The sequence below is a fragment of the Scyliorhinus canicula genome, chromosome 5 (genome assembly GCF_902713615.1).
Source record: "Scyliorhinus canicula chromosome 5, sScyCan1.1, whole genome shotgun sequence".
Taxonomy (NCBI): Eukaryota; Metazoa; Chordata; class Chondrichthyes; order Carcharhiniformes; family Scyliorhinidae; genus Scyliorhinus; species Scyliorhinus canicula.
This window is the reverse complement of record NC_052150.1, coordinates 27,977,894-27,998,970: the sequence shown is the minus strand read 5'-3', so window position 1 is coordinate 27,998,970 and position 21,077 is coordinate 27,977,894. Positions and strand designations below refer to the sequence as shown.

Below are 21,077 nucleotides of genomic sequence, written 5' to 3'. Positions count from 1 at the left end.
GAAGGGCCTGTTCTGTGCTGTACTGTTCTATGTTCTATGTTCTATGTTCTAGATGTTGTGGTTCAGGCAGCTCACCACCATCTATTTACAAGAAGCAAGGAATGGGCAATTAATGTCAGCTTGTTACTGACACCAACATCCAAGCAACTCTGGTCCTATTAATAGTCTCTGGGGCAGTCTAACCAGTTTAACACCACCACCCTCACCACGGTCATTGCTCTTTACTCCGTTATTGAATAACTGTTGCTTTCTCCTCCTCCATTCTTGTGTTTTGTTCTCAACTCCCCATTGCTCTTAAGGACAGTATTCACAAAGAACATAGAACAGTACAGCACAGAACAAGCCCTTTGGCCCTCGATGTTGTGCCGAGCTTTGTCCGAAACCAAGATCAAGTGATCCCACTCCGTCATTGTGGTGTGCTCTATGTGCCTATCCAATAACCGCTTGAAAGTTCCTAAAGTGTCCGACTCCACTATCGCAGCAGGCTGTCCATTCCACACCCTAACCATTCTCTGAGTAAAGAACCCACCTCGGACATCGCTCCTATATCTCCAACCCTGAACCTTATAGTTATGCCCCCTTGTAACAGCGACATACACCCGAGGAAATAGTCTCTGAACGTCCACTCTATCTATCCCCCTCATCAGCTTATAAAACTCTATTAACTCGCCTCTCACCCTCCTCCACTCCAAAGAGAAAAGCCCCTCAATCTTTCCTTATAAGACCTACCCTCCAAACCAAGCAGCATCCTGGTAAATCTCCTTTGCACACTTTCCAATGATTCCACATCCTTTCTATAGTGAGCTGACCAGAACTGCACACAATATTCCAAGTGTGGTCTCACCAGGGTCATGTACAGTTGCAGCATAACCCCACAGCTCTTAAACTCAAGCCCCCTGTTAATAAACACTAACACACTATAGGCCTTCTTCACGGCTCTATCCACTTGAGTGGCAACCTTCAGAGATCTGTGGACATGAACTCCAAGATCTCTCTGTTCCTCCACATTCCTCAGAACCCTGCCATTGACCCTGTAATCCGCATTCAAATTTGTCCTACCAAAATGAATCACCTCGCACTTATCAGTGTTAAACTCCATCTGCCATTTTTCGGCGCAGCTCTGCATCCTATCAATGTCTCTTTGCAGCCTACAACAGCCCTGCACCTCATCCACTACTCCACCAATCTTGGTGTTATCAGCAAATTTACTGACCCACCCTTGAGCCCCCTCCTCCAAGTCATTGATAAAAATCACAAATAGCAGAGGACCCAGCACTGATCCCTGTTGTACCCCGCTGGTAACTGGTCTCCAGTCTGAAAAATTTCCATCCACCACCACCTCTGTCTTCTATGTGATAGCCAGTTACTTAGCCAGTTACTTACCCAATTGGCCAAATTTCCCTCTATCCCACACCTCCTTACTTTCTTTAAAGCTTTTCATTCAATGGTTTGTATTACTGTCATGCACATTCCACTTATGTACACTAGTTCGGAGGGCCAAATAGGTGACATTTCAACACTATTAAAGTTAACACAGGTAGCTTAACGTTCTGGCACCTCCTATGCCCTTGAACTCTCAAGCTGTGACTTCTTGTTGCTCTTCCCTAGGTTTCCAGCAGAGTGAGACTTAGTGCATGCACTGTCTGATTAATTCCATAAACTCTTCTGCTCAACTCACTCTTTTGAACTTGAGCTATGTTGCTCTTACGCAATGCTTTGACACCAATTTAAGTTATGTGAAGTCGTATGATGTGCAAATAAAGCAAATCCTGAATAGATTTGCATTTTCAGCTAAAACGCCAAGAACTGGTTAATTGGTCACTTGGGTCCCAATTTTTTGAAGGAGTAGAAGATGTGTGTGAAAGTTGCCGGGGGCGCGTGCTAATCACGTTCATATGTTTTGGTCCAGTCCAAAGCTAGGGGAGTACAGGAAGGAGGTGTTTAGAGTAATTTCCAAGGTGGTGTGCGTGAAACTAGACCCGGGTCCCCGGGAGGCCATATTCAGGGTGTCGGACCAGCCAGGGTTGGAAACGGGTGCGGAGGCAGATATCATAGCCTTCGCCTCGTTGATCGCCCGAAGGCGGATCCTGCTGGGCTGAAAAGCAGCCCCTCCACCCTGTGCCCTGCCGTGGCGGGTGGACCTGTTGGAATACTTGACTCTTGAGAAGGTCAAGTTCGAACTGAGGGGAAGCTCGGAGGGGTTCCAATAAGTCATGGACACTATTTATTGTGCACTTTCAAGAACTGAATAACATCGAACATTAGTTGGGGGGGAGGGGGGCTGTGTATATTAAAGATGACTATGGGTAATCCCTGATTCCTTTTTGTCATTTGTTTATGTTAACATGCGGGTGATGTTTGGGGGTTGGTGGGAGGATGGGATCATTGTTATTGTTATGGGGTTTGGCATATTTGTTGTTGATTATTTATGTAGGATCAAGGAAAACCCAAAAGCTTTCTATAGGTATGTCAGGAATAAAAGAATGACTAGGGTAAGAGTAGGGCCAGTCAAGGACAATGGTGGAAAGTTGTGTGTGGAGGCTGAGGAGATAAGCGAGATACTAAATGAATAATTTTCGTCAGTATTCACTCAGGAAAAAGATAATATTGTGGAGGAGAATGCTGAGACCCAGGCTATTAGAATAGATGGCATTGAGGTGCGTAGGGAAGAAGTGTTGGCAATTCTGGACAAGGTGAAAATAGATAAGTCCCCGGGGCCTGATGGGATTTATCCTAGGATTCTCTGGGAAGCCAGGGAAGAGATTGCTGAGCTTTTGGCTTTGATTTTTAGGTCATCATTGGCTACAGGAATAGTGCCAGAGGACTGGAGGATAGCAAATGTGGTCCCTTTGTTCAAGAAGGGGAGTAGAGATAACCCCGGTAACTATAGGCCGGTGAGCCTAACATCTGTGGTGGGTAAAGTCTTGGAGAGGATTATAAAAAATACGATTTATAATCATCTAGATAGGAATAATATGATTAGGGATAGTCAGCATGGTTTTGTGAAGGGTAGGTCATGCCTCACAAACCTTATCGAGTTCTTTGAGCAGGTGACTGAACAGGTGGACGAGGGTAAAGCAGTTGATGTGGTGCATATGGATTTCAGTAAGGCGTTTGATAAGGTTCCCCACGGTCGGCTATTGCAGAAAATACGGAGGCTGGGGATTGAGGGTGATTTAGAGATGTGGATCAGAAATTGGCTAGTTGAAAGAAGACAGAGGGTGGTGGTTGATGGCAAATGTTCAGAATGGAGTTCAGTTACGAGTGGCGTACCACAAGGATCTGTTCTGGGGCCGTTGCTGTTTGTCATTTTTATAAATGACCTAGAGGAGGGCGCAGAAGGATGGGTAAGTAAATTTGCAGACGACACTAAAGTCGGTGGAGTTGTAGACCGTGCGGAAGGATGTTGCAGGTTACAGAGGGACATAGATAAGCTGCAGAGCTGGGCTGAGAGGTGGCAAATGGAGTTTAATGTGGCGAAGTGAGAGGTGATTCACTTTGGAAAGAATAACAGGAATAAGGAATACTTGGCTAATGGTAAAATTCTTGGTAGTGTGGATGAGCAGAGGGATCTCGGTGTCCATGTACATAGATCCCTGAAAGTTGCCACCCAGGTTGATAGGGTTGTGAAGAAGGCCTATGGTGTGATGGCCTTTATTGGTAGAGGGATTGAGTTCCGGAGCCATGAGGTCATGTTGCAGCTGTACAAAACTCTGGTACGGCCGCATTTGGAGTATTGCGTACAGTTCTGGTCGCCTCATTATAGGAAGGACGTGGAAGCTTTGGAACGGGTGCAGAGGAGATTTACCAGGATGTTGCCTGGTATGGAGGGAAAACCTTATGAGGAAAGGCTGATGGACTTGAGGTTGTTTTCGTTAGAGAGAAGAAGGTTAAGAGGTGACTTAATAGAGGCATACAAAATGATCAGAGGGTTAGATAGGGTGGACAGCGAGAGCCTTCTCCCGCGGATGGAGGTGGCTAGCACGAGGGGACATAGCCTTAAATTGAGGGGTAATAGATATAGGACAGAGGTCAGAGGTGGGTTTTTTTACGCAAAGAGTGGTAAGGCCGTGGAATGCCCTACCTGCAACAGTAGTGAACTCGCCAACATTGAGGGCATTTAAAAGTTTGGATAAGCATATGGATGATAAGGGCATAGTGTAGGTTAGATGGCCTTTAGTAGTTTCCATGTCGGTGCAACATTGAGGGCCGAAGGGCCTGTACTGCGCTGTATTGTTCTATGTTCTATTATTTGTTGTTGGTGGGTGTAAATTCGGGAGAAAATGTGAAAAAAGAGAATAAAAATATTAAAAAATAAATAAAAATTGGTCACTTGAATCATTGCTGTTTATAGATTCTGCTTCCGTATAAATATGTAGTTGTGTTCATCTGTTGTGCTCATCTGTGTTGCTGGGCTGCTCTTCAAAACTAGTTATTTTTGACTTTGACACTTTTTTAGGTACTTTGAAGATGTGAAAATCAAATTTCCAAGAAGTAATAAATGCAGTTTCTTGCATCTCATGTTTTTTCCATTCTCATCCATCCTTCCCCCATTTTCTTCCCTTGCCTTTCTCATCTCTCACTCCCTCTTCGATTTGCCAACCATGATGTATGTATTCTGGGACATTTTATCACTGGGATGTTTTGTCACATGATCTGCTATCATTTCAATCTCCCGGCTCAGGAGTGATGGAGCTGTGTACAACACTTGTTAGGCCACAATCTGGACGGCATGGTAGCACAGTGGTTAACACTGTTGCTTCACAGCGCCAGGGTCCCAGGTTTGATTCCCAGCTTGGGCCACTGTCTGTGCGGAGTCTGCACGTTCTCCCCGTGTCTGTGCGGGTTTCCTCCGGGTGCTCAGGTTTCCTCCCACGTCCCGAAAGATGTGCTGTTGGTAATTTGGACATTACAAATTCTCCCTCGGTGTACCCAAACAGGCACTAAAATGTGGCGACTCGGGGCTTTTCACAGTAACTTCATTGTAATGTTAATGTAAGCCTACTTGTGACAATAAAGATGATTATTATTTACTCGAGTACAGTTTTGGTCACTGCAATATAGGAAGGATGTGATTGCACTAGAAAGGAGGAGATAAGATTCACTTGGATATTGCCTGGGATGGAGCTATGAAGGGAGGCTCATTGGGCTGGGGTTGCTTTCCTTGGAGAAGAGAAAGCTGAGGTGTACAAAATTGAGGGCAATAGATAGGGTAGATGAGAAACTTTTCCCCTTAGAAGGGTCAATAACCAGGGGCATTGATTAAAGGTAAGGGGCAATAAATTTGAGGAAAACTTTTTCACCCAGAGGATAGTTGGAATCTGGAAGGGTGGTAGAGACTGGAACCCCCACAACATTTTTAGAAGCATTTAGATGAGCACTTGAAACGCCGCAGCATACAAGGCTACGGAGCAAGAGCTGCAACATAGTACTCTATGGATAGGTGCATGATGGTCAGCTCAGACACAATGGACCAGAAGAGCTTCTTTCCGTGCTGTAATACTCTGACTATACCATTGGTCACCTGGCATATCCATCCTATGGTGCACTGTCTTCCCATACCAATTGGAAAGTAAAGTGTCTGTGGTATCTGATTTGGTGTGGGGGGGGGGGGGGGGGGGGGGGGGGATTGATAGCATTACTATGCCTTGTACCAGTGGTATATCCATTAGATGCAACACACTCACTCAAAATATATCTATTCCCAAATGGTGCATTTACTGGTGGGGCGAAACCCATGCAAACACGGGAAGAATGTGCAAACTCCACATGGACTGTGATCCAGAGCCGGGATCAAACCTGGGACCTCGGCGCTATGAGGCAGCAGTGTTAACCACTGTACCACTGTGCCACCATGCTGCTCTTTCATTTGTCACTCTTAAGACAGTCTCTCTTGAAAGTTGGAATTAATTAGGGAACTTAAGGTGAAGGAACCCTTAGGGAGCAATGACCACAATATGATAGAATTTACCCTGCAGTTTGAGAGGGAGAAGTTGCAATCAGATGTAACGGTATTAAAATTAAATAAGGGTAACTACAAAGACATGACGGAGGAGCTGGCCAGAGATGATTGGAGAAGGAGCCTAGCAGGGAAGACAGTGGAACAGCAATGGCAGGTTTTTTTTTTGGTGATTTAGGGAGACACAACAGAAATTCATCCCAAGGAGGAGGAAATATGCTAAGGGGAGGACAAGGCATCCATCGCTGACGAGGGATGTCAAGGACAGCATAAAGGCTAAAGCAAAAGCATACAAATTGGTGAGGATTAGTGGGAAACCAGAGGATTGGGAAGCCGTTAAAAGCGAGCAGAGGACAACTAAAAAAGCAATACGGGGGTAGAAGATGAAGTATGAGTGCAAGCTAGCTAGTAATATGAAGGTAGATAGAAAGAGTTTTTTTCAATATATAAAAGGTAAGAGAGAGGCAGAAACAGACATTGGATGACTGGAAAATGTGGCTGGAGAAGTAACCACAGGAAACAAAGAAATGGCAGACGAACTGAATAGTTACTTTGCATCAGTCTTCACGGTGGAAGACACCAGTGATGCCAGAGCTCCAGGAGGTAGAGGTGAGTGCAGTGACAATTACTAAGGAGAAGGTTCTGGGGAAATTGCAAGGTATGAAGGTGGATAAGTCACCTGGACCAGATGAACTACACCCCAGGGTCCTAAAAGAGATAGCTAGGGAAATTGTAGAGGCATTAGTGATCTTTCAGGAATCACGGGAGGCAGGAAGGGTCCCGGAGGACTGGAAAGTGGCTAATGGTAACACCACTGAAGGGAGGAGGCAGAAGATGGGAAATTATAGGCTGGTTAGCCTGACTTTGGTCATTGGTAAAATTTTAGAGTCCGTTATTGAAGATGAGATCGGGGAGTACTTGGAAGTCCATGATATAATAGGACTGAGTCAGCACGGCTTTGTCAAAGGCAGGTCATGTCTGGCCAATCTGTTAGAGTTCTTTGAGGAGGCAATAAGGAAGTTAGACAAAGGAGAACCAGTGGATGTGATTTATTTAGATTTCCAGAAGGCCTTTGACATGGTGCTGCACAGGAGACTGTTAAATAAGTTAAAAGCCCATGGTGTTAAGGGATGGATAGAGGATTGGCTGACTGGCAGAAGGCAGAGAGTGGGGATGAAGGGGTCTTTTTCTTTTTTTAGAAAATATTTTATTGAAGCATTTGTAATTTTTGAGGTTTAACACATTCACATTTCTTAAACAACCGACACGCTCAAAACACCAAAAAACCCTAAATAAAACAGTAAACAACGTCCCCTTTGGGTGGGGGGAGGGGTCTTTTTCAGGATGGCAGCCAGTGACTAGTGGTGTGCCTCAGGGGTCAGTGCTGGGACCACAACTTTTCACAATATAAATTAATGATCTGAAAGAAGGAACTGAAATAACTGTTGCTAAGTTTGCAGATGATACAAAGATCTGTAGAGGGAGAGGTAGTATTGAGGAAGCAAGTGGGCTGCAGAAGGACTTGGACAGGCTAGGAGAGTGGGCAGTGAAGTGGCAAATGAAATACAATGTGGAAAAGTGTGAGGTTATGCACTTTGGAAGGAGGAATTTAGGCATAAGACTATTTTCTAAATGGGGAAATGCTTCGGAAAGCAGAAGCACAAAGAGACTTGGGAGTCCTTGTTCACGATTCTCTTAGGGTTAATGTGCAGCTTCAGTCGGCAGTTAGGAAGGCAAATGCAATGTTAGCATTCATGTCAAGAGGGCTAGAATACAAGACCAGGGATGTACTTCTGAAGCTGTATAAGAACATAGAACATATAGTGCAGAACGAGGCCATTCAGCCCATCGAGTCTGCACCGACCCACTTAAGTCTTCACTTGCACCCCATCCCCGTAACTCAATAACCCCTCCTAACCTTTTTTGGTCACTAAGAGCAATTTATCATGGCCAATCTACCTAACCTGCACGTCTTTGGCCTGTGGGAGGAAACCGGAGCACCCGGAGGAAACCCACATAGACATGGGGAGAACGTGCAGACTCCGCACAGACAGTGACCCAGCAGGGAATTGAACCTGGGATCCTGGCGCTGTGAAGCCAGTGTTAATCACTTGTGCTGCCAAAGGCTCTGGTCAGACCCCATTTGGGGTATTGTGAGCAGTTTTGGGCTCCGTATTTAAGGAAGGATGTGCTGGCCTTGGAAAGGTTCCATAGGAGGTTCACAAGAATGATCCCTGGATGAAGAACTTGTATGAGGAAAGTTTGCGGACTTTGAGTATGCATTTGTTGGAGTTTAGAAGGATGAAGAGGGATCTTATTGAAACTTCCAAAATACTGCGAGGCCTGGATAGAGTGGATGTGGAGAGGATGTTGCCACTTGTAGGAAAAACTAGAACCAGAGGACACCATCTCAGACTAAAGGGATGATCCTTTAAAACAGAGATGAGGAGGAATTCCTTCAGCCAGAGGGTGGTGAATTTGTGGAACTCCACAGATGGCTGTGCAGGCCAATTCACTGAATGCCTTTAAGGCACAGATAGATAGGTTCTTGATTAATAAGGGGATCAGGGGTTATGGGGAGAAGGCAGGAGAATGGGGATGAGAATCAGCCAGATTGAATGGTGGAGTAGACTCGATGGGCCGAGTGGCCTAATTCTGCTCCTGTATCTTATAAAGCAGGATTGGGCTATTTTGGTACTTTTTTAATTGATGAGGATAAGGAGAGAGAAGGCTCAATTTATCAACTTTTTTTTTAAAAGGAAAAGAATAAATGTGTTTTATTTTTAATAAAATAAATGTGCTTTGCAAAATGCCCCTGTTATCCGTTTGGTGGGATTCGACACTTGCTTCAGGCCTGGCCCAGTTACAGATCTGTAAATGTACTTGCTTTGGTTTAAACAGCAAAACCAAGATACCTGAAGTAATGACATGAATCAGTACAATGTTCAGCCAAGGATGGGTGGAGTGTGGTGGTTTCCATATAAGGTAACGGGGTCACGTGGTCAGGAATCTAAGCAATAGAATTAAAACAGCAAGTTCGTCGAGCAGAGTTGCAGCTGCCTGCACACACATGGTGTAAAAATGCCGACCAACTTCACTGTACTGCCAGTGGACGATGAAGGAGCCCCAAAGGAGGGCACAAGTCTCGATGAGGAGAACAACCTTGAAGTAGTAGCTTCTGGTGAGTGAACAAGTTACAAACCAAACTCTTTGGGGGGGGGGGGGGGGGGGGGGGGGGGGGGGGGGGGGGGACTGGAGCTAAATGCTTGTTAAACAATGGGAAAGCAAGTTCCAACAAGCAGGTGGTTGGATACTCCCACTCAGACAAACAGCAGGAATTTTATCTGTATCTCTTTTTAGAGAACTAGGCAGCAGAGTAATCGTGCTGATTTAAAAAAAAACATCTGTGAAAGATGTAAACTATATCTGCTAAAGTGTGTTTGAAGAAAACTCCAAACAGAGTAGCACACTTACTGCAGATGCTTAACAGCATGTTCCTTAATGTTCAGTATCTATACTGAATTCCTGGTTTAATTTTGGTAATGATGTCCGGAATCAGTACATTATACACAGTTCTGCTTATTGTTTCCATGCTTGTTGATGTGTCTATTCTCCACATTGTGTACTTGTAGCTCTTTCCTGTTCCTATTCCCAACTCAAAAATGTAATTGTCTGACGCAAGTGTCCTTAAAGTGACTGGACCACATTCCATAGCTAAGAGGTGGTGTCTGATTTGATAGAAAGAAAGAAATAACCTCACAGACATCCGAGAACTGAACTGCAGGCTAATATTTGACGTGTTGAAGCTACACATTATGATGATGGGCCGTGCAACGTCTGCTGTGTCCTGTCTTTTGAGATCTGTACTTAAAATTAGAAAGCTCGCCTTGTGGGTTTTTTTTAAATGAGCAGAGCAGCTGAGAGAGTACAAGCTACAAAGGTAACTCAGAGTGAAATGCAATGAGAGGACTGGGCATTGATGTATTTGAATGACTTAATTAGCATGCACTACTGCCAAGAGGATTCAAATGCAACCAAATTATGCTTCAGTTGTAGAGCCTTGATGTAGAATTGGAATACAGTACTGTGTTTGCCATGGGTTGTATTATCTGTGGAGGAGGTTACAGTGCAGATTCACCAGGGTGATATGGGGACTTAACAATAACCACAACTTGTTTTTATATGGACTTTTCACACATTAAAATGTCTTAAGATGGTTCCAGGGAGCACGACCAAACAACATTTGACACTGAGTCACAAGGAAATATTTGAGCCAACAAAAGAGGTTTGAAGGAGTGTCCCTCAGATTAGGTTTAGGGAGAAAATGCCACAGCTTCAGCCCTTGGTTATTGAGGGAATGGTTGGCTGTGATCGAGTGATCTACATTTAGGATCCTCTGGAGGCCAGAACACTGATTTTGGAGGGATGTGGGGATGTACAGATTGCGAATGTGGTGGTACTATTTAAAAAATAAATAAATTTAGAGTACCCAATTATTTTTTCCAATTAAGGGGCAATTTAACGTGGCCAATCCACCTAACCTGCACATCTTCGGGTTGTGGGGGCGAAACACACGCAGGCATGGGGAGAATGTGCAAACTCCTCACAGACAGTGACCCAGGGCCGGGATTCGAACCCAGGTCCTCGGCACCGTAGGCAGCAATGCTAACCACTGTGCCACCGTGCTGCCCTCAAATGTGGTAGTACTATGGGGGTGAAAGGTGAGCAACCGTGGTAGAGGGAGGGATGCGCGTAACTTTGTGTAAATTGAGGCCATTGCCAGCTGAGATTTGGATAGCCTCGATTTAATTGATGGTAAACATGAAAGACCAATTAGGAGTGTATTAGAATAGTCAAGATAGGGCAGCACGGTAGCATAGTGGTTAGCACAGTTGCTTCACAGCTCCATGGTCCCAGGTTCGATTCCGGCTTGGGTCACTCTCTGTGAGGAGTCTGCACGTTCTCCCCATGTCTGCGTGGGTTTTCTCCGGGTGCTCCGGTTTCTTCCCACAATCCAAAGATGTACAGGTTAGGTGGACTGGCTATGCTAAATTGTCCTTGGTGTTCAGAAAAAAAGGTTGGGTTAGGTGGGGTTACGGGGATAGGGTGGAGGTAGTGGGTTTACGTAGGGTGCTCTTTCTGAGGGCCTGTGCAGACTCTATAGACTGAGTGGCCTCCTTCGGCACAGTAAATTCTATGATTCTATGAAGATGTGCACAAAGGTTTCAGTAGCAGATGAACTAAGGGATGGATAGAGTTGGACGATGTTGCAAAGATGGTAATGTGGTCAAATGGCACAGATATATGATCAAAAGTTCATCTTGGGTGTTGGGCATTTAAAAAATAAAATAAAATTCCAATTAAGGGGTAATTTAGTGTGGCCAATCCACTTGTCCAGCACAATTTTGGGTTGTGGGGTAAAACCCACACAGACATGGGGAGAATGTGGAAACTGCACACGGACAGTGACCCGGGGCCAGGATTGAGCCTGGGTCCTCGGTGCCGTGAGGCAGCAGAGCTAACCACTCGCCGCCGTGCCACCAAAACTAGCTTCAAGGTTATTAAACATTCTGGTTCAGCCCGAAACCATTGTCGGGGAGTCTGTGGCTATGGAAAGGAGTTTGTGGTGGAATTGGGAAGCAATGGCTTTTGCCATAATGATTTTTGGAGGAAGGGTTTGCTCATCCTGTGCTAAATGTCTGACAGTTTAGTGATGGTTGAGGGAGATCGGGGGAGGCGCCGATAGACATGATGGTGAGGTGAAGCTTGTCGTTGTCTGCTGCATGTCGTGTTGGATGATGCCTCCGAGTGGAAGCAGGAGGGACTGAGTAGCCATTGCAGGTAATGCTCTGATTATGACTGGATAGATGAGGATTGAACCAGACCATTGCAATCTCTCCCAGCTGGATGACAAAGGTATTGGAAGAGGATGGTGTAAGGTAACCTAGTCAAAGGCCGTAGGCAGATTGAGCACGGTCCGGAAGGATAGTTTACCTTTGTCACAGCTATACAGTACAGATAACATTTGTAAATTTGCTGGAGCTGTATCAGCGCTTCAGCAGGAACAGAAACCTGATTTTATTGGATTTGATTTCAGGGTACGACTGGCCCAGATTAAGAGGTCTTTGGGGAGGAATGTAAATGGGGTAATAGTTTTCAAGGGCAAAGGATTAAATTGTGACATTGATAAAGGTAGGGCAGTGGATGTTGTCTGCATGGACTTCAGTAAGGCCGTTGCAAGGCCCCTCATGGTAGACTAGTACAGAAAGTGCAGTCGCATTGGATCCGAGGTGAGCTGACGAGATGGATACAGAACTGGCTTAGTCATAGAAGACAGGATAGCAATGAAAGGTGCTTTTCTGAATGGAGGGCTATGACTCGTGGTGTTCCGCAGGATCAGTGCTGGGACCTTCCTATTTGTGGTGTGTATATATAAATGATTTGGAGGAAAATGTAACTGGTCTGATTAGTAAGTTTGCAGACAACACAGATTGGTGGAATAATGGATAATAAGGACTGTCAGAGGATACAGCAGGCTATAGATCGGTTGGAGACTTGGGAGGAGAGATGGCAGATGGTGTTTAATCTGGAAATATTTGAGGTAACGTCTTGTATTTTGTAACGTCTAATAGAGATGAGAAATATGCAGTAAATTACAGAACCCTTAAAGCAGGGGTGGGCAAACTTTTCCGTGCAAGGGCCACATTCAGAAATTCACAATTCACAAAGGGCCGCATAGTATATTAAGTAAAATAATTGCTTCACCCGGTTATGATTCTGGGCGCCTCATATAGAACATAGAACAGTACAGCACAAAACAGGCCCTTCGGCCCTCGATGTTGTGCCGAGCAATGATCACCCTACTCAAGCCAACGTATCCACCCTATACCAGTAAGTAACCCAACAGCCCCCCCCCCCATTAACCTTAAAAAAAAAAAAAAAATGTTTTTTAAAAAAGAAATTAAAAACTTTTTTTTTTTTTTAAATGACTTGATGGGCCGCATAAAGACCTTTGGCGGTCCGTAGTTTGCCCACCCCTGCCTTAAAGAGTATTGACAGGAACAGGGATGTGGGTGTACAGATCCACAGGTCACAAAATGCCAACGCTGGTGGCGATGGTCGTCAAGAAGTCATATGGCATGCTTGCCTTCATTGGACAGGGCATTGTATAAAAATTGACAAGTCATGCTGCAGCTGTGTAGAACCTAGGTTCAGCTATACTTAGAATATTGTGTTCAATTCTGGTTGCCACACTACCAGAAGGATGTGGAGGCTTTCGAGAGGGTGCCAAAGAGATTTACCAGGATGTTGCCTGGTATGGAAGGCATTAGCTATGAGGAGCGGTTGAATAACCGGTTTGTTCTCACTGGGACGACGGAGGTTGAGGGGTGACCTGATAGAAGTCTACAAAATCATGGAGAGTGTGGACAGGGTGGATAGTCAGAAGCTTTTTCCCAGGGTGGAAGAGTCAATGACTAGGGGACATGCGTATGAGGTGCGAGGATTAAACTTTAAAGGAGATGTAGTTTTTTTTTTTACAACGAGTAGTGGGTGCCTGGAACGCCACGTCGGAGGAGGTGGTGGAAGAAGATACGATCGTGATGTTTAAGGGGCGTCTTGACAAATACACGAATAGGATGGGAATGGAGGGATACGGGCCCCAGAAGTGTAAAAGGTTTTAGATTAGGCGGGTAGCATCGTCTGCGCAGGCTTTGAGGGCCGAAGGGCCTGTTCCTGTGCTGTACTTTCTTTGTTCTTTGACGTTCATAGCCAGGCAATATCTGTTGAGAGAGATATTGAGTTAATGTTTCATGCTGATGAAAGTTGACCTATCCATTTGAAGCCAATTCCAAGGAAAAGTTGTGGGTGGAGGAAATGAAACATGGGCAGATTTAATGTATTGATTTGTCTCTGGTATCTGCTATCGTTTTTTTAAATAAATTTAGATTACCCAATTATTTTTTCCAATCAAGGGGCAATTTAGCGTGGCCAATCCACCTACTCTGCACATTTTTGGGTTGTGGGGGCGAAACCCACACAGACACGGGGAGAATGTGCAAACTCCACACGGACAGTGACCCAGAGCCGGGATCGAACCTGGGACCTCAGCGCCGTGAGGCGGTTGTGCTAACCACTAGGCCACCGTGCTGCCCTTCTGCTATCGTTTTGGGGTGGGGAGGGAATAGCAACTATTATCCAAAATTGTTGAAATTAGTAAGTCAAGAAGGTTGTAAAGTGCCCAATCAAAGGACGAGGTTCCATTTCTCAAGATTTTATTGAATTTACTGGACTGTGTCAGAAGTCAGGGACCTAGATCAGAGTGGATTGGAAGGGAATAGAGACATGGCGCTGACCATTTAATAGGAAATGATTTAGTGGGTAACAGACCAGAGCGAGGGCTGCAAATCCTGTGTGAGGATTGAGGGAATGGGAGAAGACTCCTGGACGAGTGTGGGTAAAGTGGTGAAGGCAACAGAAGATAATTTTAACATTGTGCCAAGCTCAGCTTGTTCAATTGTGGCATAAGGGGATGAAACTGAGGTTCTGTAGCTCGGGGTCAGAGAAAGGACAGTTTGAGGGGAAAAAAAAATGGAAATATGGCAAGGGTGAAATTTGAAGGGTTGATGGAATTAGCAGAAAGTGAGTGGAAGAAGGATGCAGAGGAGCATTCGTACCCAAAGGTTGAAGTCTGTCCTTGATGCCTGAACAATAGGAAAAATATTTTTTGTTAAAGTGAAATATGCACTGAAACTGCGGACCAGGACAACTTTGGATGAGTGAGCTTGTGTCTCTGACGAGAGAGTGAGAGGGGTCATTAGCATGCATGGCCATTGAGCATGGATCCCGGAGGCATTGAATGTAATGGCTTGAGGAACGTTGAATGTCTTGAAGCTATTCATAATCGCAGGTTAGTCCACCAGCTGAATTTTTGGGCAGCTTGTGTAAACTTGGTTTGTATTCGATCTCCAATATAGCGAATATATGGACGCGCAAATACGGACAGGAGTAGGCTTTTGAGCCCCTCGTTCCTGCTCTGGCATTCAATAAAAACATGGCTGATCTGATTGTGGCCTCATTGCCACTATCCTGTGTCCCTCAATATCCTTTGATTCCCTTGTTAGTCACGAATTTATCTACTTTGTCTTCAAAAATAATGATCTGTCTGTACCACCATCTGGGGAGAAAGTTCCACAGACACACCACCCTCAGTGAAAATTATTTTTCTCCGCTCCATCTTAAATTGGAGACTCCTTTATTTTTAAACTCTTGCACACGTTCAGGTATCGCCAGACATCCTTTCAGCGTCCACTCTGTCAAGCCCCTTCAGCATCTTGTATGTTTCAATAAGATCACCTCTTCTTCTAAACTCCAATGGATACAAGTCCACCCTTTCCTCATACAAGGAGATAATGTTGGATGTTAAAGCTTTAGTTAAAGGCCATTGGGTGGAAGATAGAATGACTGTAGTACTTGCTTGAATCATTCTAACTAAAACTCAGTTCCTCAAATGCTGATGGTGCAAAACAATGTTTTGAGTGTATACCTACAACAAGCGATGATGTGGAGTAAGTTCAGTAAGACATATGCTTATCATAAGCTAAGCTGTATTGTTTGTTTAGTGGGAGTGCACAAAGCACAAATACTCAGCAGTGAGGCTTTGAATATTGCTGAAGGGGTTGGCATGCCTATTAATTTCTGTGTGGACATAAGCTTTCCATTTCGGTACACATAATAGCATTTTGTAGGGTGCGGTTTAATGGCTCAAGATTGAAGTGCCATATCGGGCACAACTTCCCGGGTGCTTCCCAATGGCAAAGCCGGTGAGACCATGGGTTAACAGCGCTTAATGCCGAAATTATCCCCCACGAGCGTCACAGCGGAAATGGCTGTCCCGCCAGCTGATTCGCCTGGATCACACTCGACAGCTCCCCGCTAACAAGGGGGAGCTACTCATAAATGCTTCCTCCGAACATACTTGAGACAGCCATGCCACCACATAGACCTGCTCCATTCTATGGGAATGCTGACCTGTTCAGGCTGCTGGATGACGTGGAGGCGAGACATGAGACCCTGTTTTCCCCCAAAGGGATTGGAGGCTCTGCCACCGGCCTGCCAATGTCACCCGAGTGGCAGTGGCTGTCAGTTCTGGCCGTGTGACCAGGAGGATCTTTTAATCTCTTATCAAGTGCTTTCAACATAATAAAGCATTGCAGAATGTTAACCAAACAGAACCAGGGCAGCACGGTGGCCTAGTGGTTAGCACAACCGCCTCACGGCGCTGAGGTCCTAGGTTCGATCCCGGCTCTGGGTCACTGTCCGTGTGGAGTTTGCACGTTCTCCCCGTGTCTGCGTGGGTTTCACCCCCACAACCCAAAAATGTGCAGAGTAGGTGGATTGGCCACGCTAAATTGCCCCTTAATTGGAAAAAATAATTGGCTAATCTAAGTTTATAAAAAAAAACCAAACAGAACCAGGCACTGAACCAAATGAGATATCAGGACCGAGGGCCAAAAGATGCTGTAAGGTACATCTTCCAGGAGGAAAGAGAGGTTCAGGAAGAGAGCTCCAGAGCTTGGGATCTAGGCAGTTGAAGACAAGTCAGCAATGGTGGAACAAATAATATCAGGAATGTGCAAGGCACAAGAGCTATAGGAACGCAGAGATCTCAGAGGGTTGCAGGGCTGATGTATAGTACTGGGTTAATGGTTATGTTAATGAGACCATGATATTAATGATGCAAGTGTAACATCAAGGGTCAGGTGGCTCCAAGACAGCTTGGTGCAGAACAGTCCCTGAAGCCCACTAGGATGCCTTGTAAATGGAGGCTGGAAGAAGGAAGGGAAAGGCCACGGACAAATTAAAAATCAGGATGAGAATTTTAAAATTGAGATGCTGCTGCATCTAGTCATTATGAAAAATGAAATGAAAATCTCTTATTGTCACGAGTAGGCTTCAATGCATGGATCAACGTGCAATAACAGCTGAGCTGAGGCAGTGTTGGAGCTGGACGCCGTTACCAAGATGGGGGTGGGCGATTGGTCGTGCAACATGTATGTCAAAGCTTATTTCAGGCCAAATGTAAGTTTCTGATCCAGCCTCGCTGTTCAAGAGGTGGCTAGGAAGGAGATTGTGGCAGGCACCAAAGAAAACAGTTTTAGTCTCCAATATTTTTACTGTCACCTAATCGGACTTCTAATCTTTATCTATTAGAGTTGGACTGAACCTTTTTAGACCATTTCATACCAGTAGAAATCTGCAGTAGTTTGCATTCTGTTTTGAAAGAGAAACATTGAATGAAAAAACTTAACTGCTTGCTCTGATTGAGTTTAAAAAAAAACCATGGAACAATTGACTTACAGCTTGAAGAATGTCAGTTGTAGACATTGAAATCCAAGTTGAGCTATGAGTTGACAACTTTACCTAGAGGTGATTCTTGACATTAGTCCTTTCAAACTCTGTCTTGCGTATCAGCCGGTGAACTTAATTTTTTCCAGCCCTAAAAAGTTCTACATGTCCGAGAGCCATGCTTTGGTCTTCGGGGGCTTTTGAGTCCCTTCATGCCAGCAGTATACGTCGCCGGGCTACCAGGGAAGCAAAGGCCAAGACGTCGGCCTCCCATTTCCTCCAGGACCCCCGGGTCTTCCGAGTCCCCAAAAATTGCCACCACTGGACTCTCCACCACCCTAGTTTTCAGTACCTGGGACATGACGTCCGCAAATCTTTCCCAGTATCCCCTAAGTTTTGGACATGCCCAGACATGTGGACATGGTTCGCTGGCCCTCCTGCATATCTAGCGCACTTGTCCTCCACCCCAATTTACTCATCCGGGCCACCGTCATGTGGGCCCGGTGGACCACCTTGAACTGAATCAGGCTGAGCCTAGCACATGTTGCAGTTGAATTTACCCGACTCGGGGCTTCCGCTCATACCCTCTCCTCCATCTCCTCGCCAAGTTCCTACTCTCACTTGACCTTCAGGTCCTCTGTCTGGGACTCCTCCCCTTTCATAAGTTCTTGGTAAATATCCAAGACTTTCCCCTCTCCTACCTCTCCCCTAGAGACTACTTTGACTTGGATCTGATTTGGTGGGAGGTGTGGGAAGGATGGCACCAGTCTACGTATGAAGTCACGCACTTGCAAGTACTGAACGTCATTCCCTCTTACTAGTCTGAATTTCTCCTCCAAGGCCCTCCTGCTTGAAAAGCCCCCCCCCCCACTTTACTCTGTTACCTACATTAGATCCCTCCCATGTCAGCAGAATAACTTATTTCCCCCCCCCCCCCAGCAACAACACCCCTTTGTAACCTGACCCCTGCCATATACTGGCTGTCCCTTGACTAGCTTCCCGCTAGCCCGGTGACTCATCCCTCCGGCGCCCACTTGTCTCACTCCCATTGTTCCCCATAGCTCATCCCAACACCCATCCACACCCATTCCCCTGATGTGTCCTGCTCGAGCAGTCTCTCTCTCTGCAGTACAGGAGATCAAACAAGGGCAGTCAAACAAAGACCCGAGACCGCTCCCGCTGTAATGCTGTTCCATTTGTGTGAATAGATGAGTGACACCGATCACCCCTTTCTGCGCATTAGTAATAAAAACACACAGCAACACAGTACCCGCGTCACCCCCCTACATCCAATACCTTTAACCCCCTTTGCTTCCCGGCCAAATTTCTGTCCCATTGGAAGCTCCAAAAAGAAAAAAAGACAAAGAGAAAGCAAAACGAGAACCCAAAAGAGAGAGGGGGCATTCTCTCCTCTCTCCCCCCCCCCCCCCCCCCCCCCCCCCCCCCCCACCGCCTCGCCTATTGTACCCATAGGCAGCGAAAACGGAATACAGAAACTACAAAGTACCTGTAAAGCAGCAAAAAATAGAAAGTCAGTCCAAGAAAACTAGAAGTCCCACAAACAATAATACTCGGGCTCTGACTTTGGTCCGTGGGCCCTCAGTTCAGCACCAGTCACTGATTCTTTGCGAACTCCATCGCCTCATTGGGGTCCATAAAGTAATAATGCTGGCTCTGGTGCGTGACCCACAGCCGCGTCGTGAAAAGCGGACCGAACTTCACGTGGTTTTTGAACAAAATCTCTTTAATTCTTTAAAAGCTGCTCGCCGCCTGGCCACCTCCTGACTCAGGTCTTGATCAATGCGTAGGACATTGTTGTTCCATGCACAGCTCTTTGTACTCTTTGCCCACTGAAGGACCCGCTCCTTGTCTGAGAACCTGTGGAACCTGACCACCACTGGTCGGGGGGGTCCCCCGGTCGCGGCTGCCTCACCTGCACTCTGTGTGCCCCATCCAGCTCCAGCGGTCGGGAAAGGAGTTAGCCCCCACCAGGTGCTGCAACAGGTCTGCCACAAACGTTGTGGCGTCCGCACCTTTGGCCCCCTCTGGGAGGCCAAGAACTCTCAAATTTTGTCTGTGGGCTCTGTTTTCCAGGTCTTCAAGCCTGTCAAGCTCTCTGTCAATCCTTCAACCCATCTATCTCTGCTGCAGCAATCATTTGTGTGTCTGCCTGTTCCTCCACTGCTTGCTCCAGCTGCTTGACCTTTTTGTCCATGGCCTCTAGCCTTTGGTTCACTTGCTCCACCACTTTCTGAAGTGGTTCTAAGTTATCCCGCTTCATATCTTCAAAACTTCCTTTTATGACTTGCAGCGTATTGTCCAGCGCTGCTTGGATCGTCTGGACCGCGATCCGTACATCAGCATCTTTGGTCCTGGGTCAGCTTCCACACCACTTTGTCTCTGCCCCGTCCTTTCCTGCTTTCGCTGCTTTCTGCTCCTCTTTGTTTCCATGCAGCTCCACAGGCTTCAGTCAGCAACCTTTTGGCCGTCTTTTCTAGCGCTCAAAAGTTGTGAAAAGTCGGGAACGCAGGCCCAAAGAACCAGCCGGAGTGAGAGCCACCGAATGTGCGACTCACTCCCTCATAGACGCCACTGGAAGTCCGATGTGACATTAAGTTGAGATACTTTCTGTCCTCTGGGCTGGATGTGAGAGATCCCATGGCATGATTTTGAAAAGCAGGGTGATTTTTCCTGGTGTTTTGGCCAACATGTGTCCCTCAAGAAAAAAAATTGTTTTAAAGACATTTGTTATTTTATTGTTTTGCTGTTTGCGTCCTTGGTGTGCACAGATTGACTGTCACACACGCACAATTTACAGTGCAGAAGGAGGCCATTTGGCCCATCGAGTCTGCACCGGCTCTTGGAAAGAGCACCCAACCCAAGGTCAACACCTCCACCCTATCCCCATAACCCAGTAACCCCACCCAACACTAAGGGCAATTTTGGACACTAAGGGCAATTTATCATGGCCAATCCACCTAACTTGCTCATCTTTGGACTGTGGGAGGAAACTGGAGCACCTGGAGGAAACCCACACATACACTGGGAGGATGTGCAGACTCCGCACAGACAGTGACCCAAGCCGGAATCGACCCTGGAGCTGTGAAGCATTTGTGCTATCCACAATGCTACCGTGCTGCCCATGATAAACTGTAAATGGATATATTTTTAAAACTCTAGAACACATGGAGCACTCCAAGCAATAGTGGGTGGAGATGCTTGGAAAAGTGAGGTAAAATCTCAGCGTTTCATTAGACTTGGGATTTTGTGTCATGGAAATTTGTAGAATGGATACGCTTGGTGATGGGGAATCTCACAGGAGCTGCATTGTCAGAAGTCATTGCCTCGTCTGAGGAGGGAAGGGAGAAATGGTGCTTCAAGAAATCGGAGAATGGTTGCCCCAGTGAATGTGTTTTTTTTTTTAAAACCAGGTAAAATTGGGAAGAATAACAAAACTGCACCTGGGTGATAATTTCACGAACTCATCAACTCAACCTTGCAAATAGATGCACAGAAGTTTGTCTTTGGGTGAATAGAATTAAGAAGCAGACTTGTTTTTTTACAGTTGTATAGAACTGTGGTTGGACCACATTTATAATATTGTGCATGGTTTTGCTCTCTAATGTATCGTGTGCACACCTGTCGAGTTGTGCTGGTCCAAATTATCATTTTCTTGATGGCCTGCCAGCACTCTGCCAGATCCATTACCTGGAAGGCAATAATGGTATGTTAATTCGATTGCTGAGCTACACAGGTGAAGGACATTGTAGCT

At 45.9% G+C, this 21,077-nt stretch overlaps 1 protein-coding gene across 3 annotated transcripts in view; it reads left to right on the top strand.

Annotated features, from left to right (window-relative positions):
- LOC119965868 (solute carrier family 12 member 7-like) overlaps positions 1 to 21,077 on the top strand; it is a 320,909-nt gene that overhangs the window by 95,627 nt on the left and 204,205 nt on the right. The window contains exon 1 of one of the 3 annotated variants that reach the window (XM_038796815.1): positions 8,996 to 9,140. The exons of the other annotated variants lie outside the window; for them this stretch is intronic. Within the exon in view, the coding sequence (XP_038652743.1) occupies positions 9,041 to 9,140 (100 nt within the window). The 5' untranslated portion in view covers positions 8,996 to 9,040. Of the gene's footprint in view, positions 1 to 8,995; positions 9,141 to 21,077 lie in introns of those variants that run through there. 3 annotated transcript variants of the gene reach the window in all.